Below are 13,536 nucleotides of genomic sequence, written 5' to 3'. Positions count from 1 at the left end.
ACTTTTAAACATCTAATACATGCCATTTCAATTCATGCCAATATCAATGCTTAAGATACCTAACTGAGTAAGATATAAGCATATCCTATGACTTTATCACAACCCCCACCCTCAGCTCTGAAATGGAACAATCCTGTTCTTCCAAGAGATTACATCATTTAGATGTGGCTTGGATAAAATGGACGTTTCATGGTAAAATGGGTGACGATAACATACAATATTGATCACTTAGCCAATCAATTGCTGATAACCACTCAACTGGAGTCCAGATTTAGTACAAACAGATTGACTAATCCATTAAGCAATTAATTACCCCTATTGTAAAACCATTACAGCTCAAGCTGAAATAAAGGTTTTAGTAAGGGTCAAAGCACATGATATAAATGAAACAGTACCTATTCTACACACATGTAAATCTATGATGTTTTCAGGCACAATCACACTCAGGTTTCAGACCTGTTGCAACTACTCTGACGTAGCAAACGTGATGCTAGATTTACTGTATTCTTGCAAGTTGCAAGAATGTGTACTGTATTGTATCTATGTACATATAAGGCTATCGGCATGTAGCAATCTACTTTTATGGGCTCAAACATTAATAGCCAGAAAACCCAATTTACCAAATCCTATTTTGAAGCTACTTAACGATACCGACGCAATCAATTCTGGGTCAAGCTATACTCTACTTGTACAATACAATCAGTAATAGGTCAATCCATTTCTTAAGACTGTATTGTAAATTACAAAATGTCCTTTAAAAGTTTTCTTGTGTGTCATACGAACGAATTTCTGCAAAACATTTGAAAAGCTTATATAAAGCCAAACTGTAGCAAGAAAATCATTTGCCTCTTAAGTTTTTAATCATAAATTTCCTCACGTTTGAATCAATCTTCTATTATGTGACAGAAAACTTTATATGCCATTCAAAAAGATCAATAAAGCCCCTCTTCAGTAGCACTTTATCAGAAGTGACCTTCATATTCGCAATTCACCAGGCAACATAAAACTTGGCTAATCTCCAAAGGGAGGATGGGCACATGGTGGAGTAAATTATGTCTAATTCTCCACATAAAAGGGGTTATTAGAAATAGATGGAGATACATCACATGCACTCTGACATTAAATCATCTTTACTTGTGCCAGTTCATATCCAGGCCATTTAGATTTATAAATGATCTCCTGGATTTGATGTGAAAATGGATGGAATACTGAGATTTTAGACAAGATTAAGGAACAGCATTATTGCACACATTGATGTCTTGATTTGGAACATTCCAATCTTCTTAGACATTTCAATCAACAAATATTCAACATACTTATTGGTTTATAGCACTCTATATAACTTTATGCTGTTGGCAATAAAATCAAAGTTTACGTCTTTCATATCATAACATAACAGTTGACTGGAATATGATATGAGAAGGGATGGACCAGGGAGGACTAAAAAAAAGTAAAATTTGCAGTTGGAAAAAAATGCTACCAACAGACAAAGCTGACAAACAAAAGTAATGATCAAATCTGTTCACAGATAAAAATATTGCAACAACATTTTTACACGTCCCATCCACACATCTTTATCAATTACCAAGATATTTGTAACATTTTTGAACTTGGTCATCACAACAAGCATTTAGTGGAGCTAGAAAACAGCAAATCTTTCTAGAATCATTTCAATGAAAATTCTGATAAACTCACCTGTGTATGATACAACATAGGAGTCACTACGCCTTCAACTGATCGCACTGCGATAAACACCATCGTGCACACACTCTGATATTACCTTCTAAGTTCTATGTGAATACAGGCACACACAAACATGCACCAACTCTCAACTGCACACCCACACAAAGGAACCCCGCTTTAAAAACCAGCGAAATTTCGCGGATATCACAAATCTTACCAGAAGGTGGTACAAAATCAGAGGCATGATTCCATGGGAGGGAGGAAAAACAGCAAATGTCCGACCATTTATGGCACCCGCCACCCTAACAGTGGGGTCCACTGGGAACACATTTGGTTAGTCTGGTTATCTGATGACAGCTGTGAACAGGTGCCATGGAAACACTTGTGCCTCAACATTCAAAACATTACCCCTGGCACTGCGCTGCCTTTGTAAAAGTCCAAATAAGAACAGTATTTCTAACGTCTTCTGTCGTCTTATGGACAAGGGAACACCTTAGCGGGATAGAAGGGAGGCCTGGTAGGGAGAGAGAGGGCGAGGGTGGGAGTTGAGTTGCAAGTTTTGCGTGCCTAAACTGAATAACAGACACGAGGTCAAATACTCTGATGAGAGATGTCAAGTGAAACCAACAGATCTGCTAACAGCTACGATAATGAGGGAATCCTGACACTAACTTATCTTCAATTTGGCAGAAAATTTTGATCAATCTTATCGCAATATCTTTCCAAACATTCTGCAAATATGAATACTTAGGAGGTTGAAACGAAGAGTACCCAAGAGTCAAGAATGTCCCCTCTTGAAAATTTGACACATACACTTGAAGATCCCTGGTCACATAAGTCGCATAAGTGAGAGGTCCAGCATAGCTATAGAAGGCCTATGTCACTAAACACTTATCATGGCCTACAGGAAGGGGAAGGGGCTGTCTTTACCCATGTAAATGGATTTGTCAACTAATCTTGATCTTGCCTTCATAGCATAATCCATGGAACAACTGATACCTATGTTCAACATGTGTGTCTCCCAAACGTCACACCGCATGAATCCATTTATCTACAAGCGATGGCTTGCTCTACAATTTTCGAACAGTTACTGAATTGGAGCCGAAAGTCATGCAATTAGAGAAGTCATGACACATGGAAAGTATACTTCAGACAGATAGTTAATGTGCCAAGCTCCACAATCAAGGGCAATAGCAGATCGAGTACAATCTAAAAGTTCTTCCCTCGTAAACTTTCAAAGGCAAACGGTCGGGCATTTGGAAAGTTTTACTGCAGCTTATATCTTCTCTGCAGTAACAGGTGTGATAAACGGTGTAAAAGTCGGCCATCATCAGTTAGAATTAACTGTTCCACAGAGGTTCATAGATGTGCTTCCAAGTTGTAAAGAGATAAAATGTCGGTATTGGTGCTATCGTTACTGCCTGCCTGTCATGCTAACACTGCTTCTGGACATGTTTGGCACTTACTGCTGGCAGTGCAGAGGCTTTCACAGCCTGCTTCTGAAGTCTAGTCACAGCACAGGGAGTGGAGCAAAGACTAAAACACTTTACTTCATGGCATCATTTTCCATTACTTCTGTTATACATATGATATGGCCTCTGGAACATTTTCAGAAGCAACACCTGTGAACAAAGTACTGGCATGAGAACAAAGAAGCACTATGTAGCAAGTTCAGGTTTCTTCTTCCAAATTCAAGTTTGATAATGGTGCTTCTACACTACTGCACTAAACGTTTTACAAGATAAGAGCTTTATAAGTTATAGCTGGCGCTAACTCCTGTCGTTCGTGTTGCTTTATCAAAGGGCAAATCTACATCACACATCATCAAAGTTATGGGCCGATTTTACGTGTCAGAAAACACCTCATTGATGGACTACAGGTACCAAAGGTAACGTTGTCTTCTTGAATAATAATAGCCTTCTTAAGTTTGACATTTAGAGTTGTGAATTATGCATCATATGGCTCGAGATCTTGCATAATATTTCAAGTTAGCCTAGTCAGACAGGTGGGAACATCTGAAGGTAACATGTTCTTGTTAACATGTTTTTACAGACGTGTTTCTTCTATGCAAGTTGTGGTTAGAATAATGACAAAATTGAAGGTAAGTTTTGATGACAACTTAGCAAAGTACTATTCTTAAAGATTTTTATCCAGAGAAAAGCAAATTTGACAATGCTGGGGTGGGGGGCATTAACAATAGCCTGAGTACCATCCTCCATAGTGACCGCCAGCTCAATGCTTTTCGCTTGCTATCTTTGGTTAGCAACCGAAAAGCATTGAGCCGGCGGTCACTGCGGAGGCTGCATTAACAATAAAAGTACCTAAGGTCATTTCGAAGACTGACCTTTGAAGATCATACAGTTGGTTGCTTCTTTTTTAACCATCTACTTTCATACTGCCATGTAAGTTTTTATGTTTACACCTAGGCCTGTGCTAGAAAAAAATGTATCATGGCAGAAAGCCAACTAGGCTATCAATTATTCAAAGTGTTATATTGCAACAGGCTGTTGCCTTGACTGGATGGATGACTTGTAGGTTGACCTAAACAGCTGCAGTAATAACTGCTTTTGACACTGTAGTAAACTTTATCACAGAAAGGGCATGAATTATGTATGAATCATTTTGTACCTTTTGTGTTCAGAGAACCTTGAAAACAAGCATTTTGAAGAGACGGTACAACTTGACGTCCTTGCAATTTTAGGTTTTCTCATATTGACAAAATGACACTGAACGAAGCCCAATTTCTCCATTATCTACAAATGGCATGCAAACATTACTTGCCAATCTGCAATGTCCTTTGTTCATGCAACATATACTCTAGTCTTAAACCAAACCACTTACGCTTCAAAAAATGAAACTAGAAATCTTTATATCCTACTATGACAGTGAAACAAACCTAAACCCACCCCAAACCTGGCCTCTAAGAACTGTCCCAACACATCGTGGTGTTCCCAAAACCAGCTACGCAGCGCTCGGCAGACAGCAATGACACGATACCGTCCTTTTCTATCAGTTTTCATCCTGTGTACTTGCCACATCGGAGGGATCCGGTGTTGAGCAGAAAGTCTACGAAAGGGCTGAGATATCTGCAGAGCTCCAGACAGGCAGACCTGGTATTCGCCTGACCTGCACCTACCAGAAGATGGCATTGTTCTGTTCCTTTGTCCTCGGGTAGCCTCCTTTTCTCCAAACCTTGACCCAGCTCTGCGCACTTTTCCATGACAAAAGTTCTGCCACAATGATTTCTGGGTGCCTACAAACCTGTGAAAGGACCAGTGAGAACCAAGCACCGTGAAAAATTGCGTCAGCCTCCATATCACACGGCCTCTTCCTCTGCAAAACCATTGTTGCCAGGGCGATGCTCTCCTTTATTTTAATGGTTACTATGGAAACCGATGCCTTTCTTTTTCAAATCAAACTTCACAGACAGGATTACCACCACGTGGGGCTGATAACGTTGTTCAAAAGACAATGCTGTGCTTTTTGTTTTTAGATGACCCTTTATGATATCATGTCTTATGTTGCCATGAAAGGCAGAAAATCCTAGTAACAAAATGAACTGTGAGAAACATTACAGATCAGATTTATCAAACATCATATTAATATCTAACTTGAATCACAAGTCAAATTTAAGCTTTCTCCTTACAAAATCAATTCTTACCAGTTTCAAATATTTTTCGATTGTCACATACTTTTTGTACCCTCCATTGGTCTCTTCATATAGAATGTAATGACAGTGCAGTGCTGCCATAATCATAAAACTTTTAAAGCCAGGTGTTTGCTCATATTTTCAAAGACATCTGCTGTAAAATATGAAAAACTTACTTTGATCCAGACATTTTGGAATTATTACACCTAACTATCAAACCTTCGAGAGAAATCCCTTAAGTCATGTGTTAACCATTAAAAGACACAGGTCACAGATTTCAAGTGTTGTCTATCAATCTCTGTTCTGATCTACAATCATTTATATTGGACCACCTGTTCTGTATGCATAACTTTCACACACTGTCTGAACAGATTTCTATTGTCACATGACTTTTTACCAAGTAGCATCTCCGGTACTGCTTTCACTACTCTTACTCCAAAGCCAGCAGCTTAGTGGACACAGCTTGGGGCTATATATTGACGTTACGTTATAACGATTTTAATAAATAGGTCAACTCAATACTCTGAAGCTGATGTACAGAATAATAAATCAGATCCAACCTACTCATGTAGAATATTGGTAGCATCGAACAAAGAGGTTTTCCCATATAAAAAAAGTTTTTAGGACCACCACTTTTGTCATGATTTGGTATATTTTGTTCATCCATTACTTTTCGCCCACAATGTTCTTCGAAACACCTATACATCACCACCCCCAGCTTCAATGGAATAGCCTTAAGACTTGTTCCAAGCCTAGATTTCAGCCAGAATTGAATAAACCAAAGCTCAGTGCCAGCAACGGGCAAAATTGGTCTGCTTCGTGACCCCCTTCAAGCATTCGTGCTCCTTTCCACAATCATAACAGGTTTTCCTTCACATCGAGGGATTTTGTAAGACCGGTGCACTGATCCCACAGCAGATGTCACATCACTTCAGTTCATTTCCATCCAACAGTACACCATGGATTCAAACCATATTCCTCTTGACTACCCGACCATCTCAGCTTTCTCCCTTCTATTGGATCCACATCCACTTTTCATTAGTTTCACTGAAACTTTCAGCAAACATCAGCAAGAAAGGAGGCTGAGTATTCAGTCACTTTAAGCCACCATCATACCACAAAAGACGGTTTCTTTAAACTCACGTTGACAGGAAAAGCCTCAGGGCCAGCCATTCACCACGAAACAGGATTACCCATGGACTTCACAAAGCATGTGTGTCTTGGAAGTGTTCAAGAATACCAATAGTAGACTCAAGAGATGGAAATCTCGTTCAAGACATCAGTTTAGGTTAAATGGTTAGGATCTTTCAACTTCACGCCTTTCAAAACCACAAAGGTACAAATATGAATTGGGCACTTACTGTTAAACTGCTACCAACACTTTTCCAGGGAATAAACTATATTTTGTAGAGTGTATCTAACATCATAGAATTACTAAGCTACCATGTCAATACCTAAAACTGTTAGGAGTTTATACTGCTTAGGAGTCTGCTGGCCATAAAATGAGCAGAGCTACTCTCCCAGGGTTCATGACCTTTTGTTGTTCTGTCATAAAAGAGCGAGATGACAATAGATCGGCAGCCATGCATGATGCGATATTTGCAGCCAATCTCGCAGAAATGTGCCGTGACTAGCCATAAGCTGTCCATTGCCTTGTGGAGGGTATTTATGGTCTTCTTCTTTCATCAGAGCCAGTGAGGTGAAACCTGCATCCGTGGTAAATCAGGTAATGGGCTTAGAGTCTCCAAGTGCGGTAGATATAAGGATTTTTCTTTTAAGCCTCAATTTGTAGGTCTTTCAAATGGTATATTTTCTTTTTAAGTCCAGGCAACCCAAGATATATTTGCAAACGACCTTGACCTTCAATACTTTGACATCCCACCACATCAAATCATTCGACAGTCGGTGTAAAGTGCTCTAGGTTTCTGCCCTCTTAAAGTGATGAAAAGACTCGAAATAGGGAGCCTCACACAACTCGGAAATATTTTACTTGGATAAATTTTCAAAATGGGCACCAGATCTAGGGACGCTCTTTTTTCTAAATTTCTACTAATAGATGTTTCCTGAAATAGTACTCTCGACTATAAATCTCCCAGGACAGGCAAATTATTATTGTAACCATGTCTGGTAGCAACAGACAGACTAATGGCGGAAGAGGGAATTCATTATTACGGCAGTTCATCCCTGCTTTGCCGTTAACCCATTATCCCTGTCTAGATGGCAGGGCTGCAGAAGCACATCATCCCAGGGTCATCCTTCATCTTACATCACCATGGCAACCCATCACCATGGCACCCATTAGCTGGCCGGCAAATCTGGTCAATTTCCCACTTCCCACAACCTTGTCACCTGAACTTGACCTACCTAGGTACCCAAGGGCATTTAGGGAACACTCATTGGCCTTATAATAATACACAGTGCAGACGTTGGCCTATAATGAACCACCATATAATGCTAGTACTAGTAGTAGTTTACTTCATTTCTATACATTGTAATCTTGTCTATGGTCTACTTTTTAGAAGAGATTTGGCTGTCATCACTGAATGCTCTTCTTTAAAATCTCAGCTCACGTTGAAGTTGTCTGTCATGTGCTACATCAATGTTTAATAAGCTATGGTACTGACATTCATAGAAAGGTCAAGTTCGGAGGCCCAGGCGTGTGCAGAAGGATCACAAGGCAAGTATATAATACCCTTCCCTCTGCGATACACAACTGTCATTGGGTGGCTGTGAAGCTTTCGTACAAGGTGAACTTAAACACAATGGTTGACGTACCAGATGACAAATACAGATACGAATAAAGAAACACAATCAGAAGGTGAAATAAAGCTTCAAAATATTGGTGACGATGGCTTCTTTTTTACATGGAATGAAGTTTCCATTCAGTTTTCACTACACTGGAAGAGGAGTGGTGGTTCTACTAAAAGCATGACAAGAACAGAATGGTTTGGAACAAAAAAATGGGTAATGAAGAAAAGTACATGTAGTCTACAACAGTCCTACCAAACACTACAGATATGACAAGAATGCCACCTCCCTATTTTTCACACCGACCACCACCACACTAAGACTAAGGGACAACGTAAATATTAACCTGTTTTATGTACGAGGCTCTGGAATCCATGCTTGACTCATCTCCTGCATCCGTTGAGTCCTGGAAGCACAGTAATTGGTGTTTTTATAATATCAAAACAGAAGGCATACATGTCAAAACTTTTGCATTGAAGATGAAAGACCATGCACAGTCACAAAAAATCAAACAATGACAAAAAAAATTAAATTGTTGGCATGATGTTATTTGGTCTCATGAACTGTTGAGAGATGGTATGGACCCATGTTGTGTCAGTTGATGTATTTTTTGTTGAATTGTTGAATTGAAACAAAACGGTTCATTAACCAGTAGTGGGTTTCCATGACTACTTGTAAATATGCTGTTACCATAGTTACTCAGTTACAAGACAAGACTGAAATAAACATAGGGACAAGTAAACGAAAAGCCTTTCTGGACTATACAATGTAAGTACATAATGAATATGAGCTGCGTATGAAGTAGTGAACACATCATGACCAGAAGATGATGATGATGATTAAGTAGTGTAGCTCAAATACATGTAATTTCCTTGGCTTCCCCTTATCAAACTTCCCTGATGCCCTTTAGCAGTCCTACATTGGAAACAATATCCTTCTCTAAAGCAGCGAGATGGCTGAAGCAATAACCAGCACATATTCATTTCACAACCACCTCCAACACAAGATAATATTCTGCATTGCACTAAGATCTTTCAGAGGAAGTTAACTTTATTGGGGATAATGAACACCTAGGAGTACAAACAATGCAAGTTATTAAGTAAATTGGAAGTGATAACACTTAAGTGTTTGGTTTCCAAACAGTAACAACCTTGCACTTAAAAATAGAGACCACCTTCTTATTTACAACCTTGAAGGCCGTGTAATATTCCCATCCTTGCAGGAAATTACTGTTAGTAATCAGATTCGCCTCCAAAGGTGTGAATAATGCCATCCAATAATACAGTCTATATATATTATTTATAGTGATGGAATGTAATATCATCTTCCAAGGATGTTCATAGTCTTAATCAGTTTATCCTCCTCTACTTTCATGACAGCTAGCAAAAGGTGCAATAATTCAACACAAACGTATTACCTATTCTCAGAACAATAAAGACTGGGCTAAGAGCCATTCGCAAGGCTCGGAATACGATTTATAGCTTTCATTACATTTCCATACTCTTCTTGCTACACTGCAGCCTAGGATTGTAAAAACAAAAGACGTTAAAGATGGACCAAGTCTCTGCCTGTTATCAGTTTTACTGCAAATTGAAAGGGTTCACTCATAAGACACCGTGGATCGATAGACGTGCTCTCACTGTACAACACACTCTAGATAATGTATCAAAGATGCGTGACTCGTTTTGCTGAGTACTGCTAGTATCAGTCATTACTTTTCACAAGGGTATTATCTGGTATGAAGCCTTGGCGGTGTTTCCAACTACTGTGTCCTTGTCCGGGGTCATATTCTGTCCACCAACCATTCCTACCTATGGAATAGTTTGATGGAAAGGAGGCACTGGTGGGTTAGGTACCATCGACAATTTGATTTTCTGTTTATAACATAATTTTTCATGTGTAGGAAGAGTCTGTATGTCTCGGCAATGTAATTCATCATTCATAGCTTAGAAAAATCACCAATCTGTTCTGAAGAGTGAACTTGGGAAATTGTCCCTACAAGCCGAGGGTTTGTAATATGAACTTGATATTTGAAACATCCAAAGTTACAGGTACAGTACAAGATAATGAGATCTGCCTTAAAAATCGGAACACTTTTCTGTAGGTTATACCATTCTCACAAAGTTTAGGGGGGGGGTGCCATCCAAAAAATCTTTCTTTGTGAAGATTGGACAACCATTTTCTAATCAGTCATCTTTGTTGTCAAAATATGAAGGGTGTAGACATGAAAAGAATGTTAAAATTCTTAAACTTTTACTGTAAATTCGAAAGCATTTACATTTGTACATCATTTCTGACCACTATAGACATGGACACGGGTAGCTCTGGATCAGGCCTGGTATTGCCAAGGATGTATAAAATTGCTCTTCAAGCATTTCTAAACTTAAGGAACCCCCTGGTATGAGACCCCTCCACCTGTTAATCATAGTCACAAAGTTCAATAAGTAATGCCTGGACGGCTCCCCAAGGACCCATAGGACTTTTCTTTTCTCCCTTATGTGCCCCCTCCATGCTCTAGATAGCTTAACGGCTGATAGAAATCAAAGACCCCTTAACAACCAGGGATCACCCAGGGCAACAAGTTTAACGGGGGATCACCTAGGGCAGCAAGTTTAATCAGTCTTCCCTTCTGATTGAGCATGATTGAAGGGGTAATCTCCTGCTGACCTAGTTTAAGTGGAGATAGGTAATGGCAGGAGCATTTTGCAGAGACAGCATCTTTGCTGCATCATCAAAAACACTTCGGTAATCAGTAATAGCCTCTTTGTTTACATGCCTTTTTACAGTAGCCTGGAATCCATCCTCGGAATCCATTCGAGCTCCAGTCTGCTCTAATGATCACTTCCACCCAGAATATTCAAGCCCCACTCTCTATTTTAAAAAACTTAAGTTCTGGATTATTTTGGGAATCAAATATTTCTCTAAAGCAGTGTGATGTAAGTTGAATTTGCAAATGCCTGTTAGAACCCCTTACGAGAACCATGTGACTCAGAGCCAATCAGAGCTTTTGCCTATATCTTAGGTGAATATGCAAATGCCAATGATTTCTGTATCAACCAGTGCCGGACTATTCTGCAGGAAAGTAATCAAAGGAACAAACGGAGCTAACCACTCCCTCCCCTCCATCCCAACCACCCATGATTTTACAATGGAATGGCCTAAAGCTATTCCAGGTAATACTTCACCTTTATCCTTTAACCCTCAAACCACCGTAGCTTTTTTACGACTAATCTTACCGTATGGGGTCAAAACTGACCCCACAATGTTTTCTACAAATATAGCTTTATTGGTGACTATTTTTGTGGTTTGTATATATGTATAGTTTAAGTAATCTATAAGGGACAGTTTGACATGATTAGGTGTGAATAATTTTCGCTCATTATCATAATTTATGCAAAAATAGGGAACATCGTCTTTTGCAACTAACGCTATTCAGACAGGCGGGCTCTTTTGAGGCCTGCGCCAACACTTGATGTCATATAGCATCTGAATGGATTACGCTAGAACAACCAAACTTGGTCACCTTTGCTAAAATTTCGTTGGCAACAATTTTCATCTAATGAAATATCTTATCAATGTTTTCATGTTGCTATGGCAACCGGTTTCTTAGAGCCATATTTGGAAAAAGTCGCTACTTTTGGATTTTACAATGTAATTCTAGGGCTGTCTTTTTAAACTGCACTTATTTCTTACATCAATACCAACCAATTTAATTCACTATTATTTTTATGACTTAATATTCATAATTTATGCATATTTGATTACGTCATCGGTCAAAATCTAAGATGGCGGACGATATAATTAGATTAGCTATAACCGGCTATTTCAACCTCAAATTTCATCACTACCATGTTTATCCAAACAGAAACAATCTTAATATAAACGTTTTTGTCCATTTTTATTGTGTTATTAGGTTTTATGATGAAAAAATGCATTCAAAATAATTCAAGATGGCGGAACCAAGATGGCGGATTTCCCTAGTGTAACTTGATATGAATATAATTCTTATGAGGTCATTTTGACGTCGTTCATGTTGCCATCTACAAATAACGTCTTTGGATATATTATGATTTATCATACATAATTTCTATCTAAGTTTTATCGTGTACCTTTGAATTATACGGAAATACCCAATTTGTAGGTTTTCGTCAATAAAATCACATAAATGACGTTATTATACGTCGCAACGTCATCAATTTTTACGTTCATTTAGAAAAAAATTTTTTTTCAAGTTTCTACGAAATTATATTTTGTAACTATGATCATAATAACCCTTATCATAAATGTTACTAGATGACAAGTATCAAACAATAGGGAATATGAGTGCAGATTTTGCTGGGGTCAATTTTGACCCCACTGGACCATGCGTAAACTTTCTAGGATAACTTAATCAACAATGAGCCAATCTCGGTAAAAACTTGTGAGAAGTTATAAGACATATATACAAACAAACTCATAGAAGGAATTTTGTTTTCGACTCGAAATGTCAAAATGGCACATGTTGATATGAGCTTGGGGTCAGTTTTGACCCCATACGGTGGTTTGAGGGTTAAGATCAAATGGGTGATCCAGGCATCTTGAGGATACAGGCCGTTAAGGTTTATATCATTCTAAGATGCAATCAGACATTCACTTGTCTCCGAGGTATCGTAACAAACATCATTGGTAGTAAAACTTGGTGGAAATGGCACATTTGAGCTTATTTTTCATTTCCTGTGTTCTAAAAGCAGTGCATAAGCGAATGACTAAAATCAAGATATGAAAGTAGAATATATAAATGTGCTGTAAGATTTTGCTGAAGTGAATATTAAGGTTATTTAGGGAGCATTAAATGATAGTAGAATCATCATTTACATCACAAAGATATGCAGAATTTGAGACATTTAGTGATTAAGCTAAACTAAAACCCCTAAAGGTATGAAGCTTTCTTGCTATATCATCAACATAGACAGAGGTTAAAACAATTTCCCTATTTATAACCATCAAAAATACATGTATGCAGCCTAAAGTCCTAAAAGACTTGTATTGAATGGGTACAACAACTGGGTTGCCACAGGCATATACCATACCACAAACCTTACTACAGGGTTGAGGAAGCTTTCATCTATTCTATGATCAAGTACATCTAATGTTCAACAGGGCACAGCTTTGGGGTTAACTCTTCAGTCTTTTGCCAGGTGATTTTGCTTCCTTCCCCATGAAGGCCTCATCGCAATTACAGAGTGACTAGTCTGTATGTATACCTAGGATATCATATTCATTGCTCTTCAGCAACCTTATCTTTTCTTCATTCTTATGGCTCTACCAACAATCACACAATAAGCCATGAGGCCTTTATCTCAGCAATCTTTCCATTTTAATAATTCACAGCTCATGCATGCTTGCTAGTTTCTAATTTTTCACAGCACCCCATGTGTCACTCTCCCAAACCAGAAATATCTTATTCCATCTAGAAA

The 13,536-nt window shown here is 38.6% G+C and overlaps 1 protein-coding gene across 4 annotated transcripts in view; it reads right to left on the bottom strand.

Moving 5' to 3' along the window:
* LOC136430455 (actin remodeling regulator NHS-like) overlaps nt 1-13,536 on the bottom strand; it is a 97,899-nt gene that overhangs the window by 16,507 nt on the left and 67,856 nt on the right. For 3 of the 4 annotated variants that reach the window (XM_066421141.1, XM_066421390.1, XM_066421310.1), the window contains exon 3: nt 8,427-8,486. The exons of the other annotated variant lie outside the window; for it this stretch is intronic. In XM_066421141.1, coding sequence (XP_066277238.1) covers nt 8,427-8,486 — 60 coding nt within the window. The remainder of the gene's footprint in view (nt 1-8,426; nt 8,487-13,536) is intronic. 4 annotated transcript variants of the gene reach the window in all.

The sequence above is a fragment of the Branchiostoma lanceolatum genome, chromosome 1 (genome assembly GCF_035083965.1).
Source record: "Branchiostoma lanceolatum isolate klBraLanc5 chromosome 1, klBraLanc5.hap2, whole genome shotgun sequence".
NCBI classification, from domain to species: domain Eukaryota; kingdom Metazoa; phylum Chordata; class Leptocardii; order Amphioxiformes; family Branchiostomatidae; genus Branchiostoma; species Branchiostoma lanceolatum.
The sequence above is the reverse complement of the archived record's forward strand: the minus strand, read 5'-3'. Positions and strand labels throughout refer to the sequence as shown.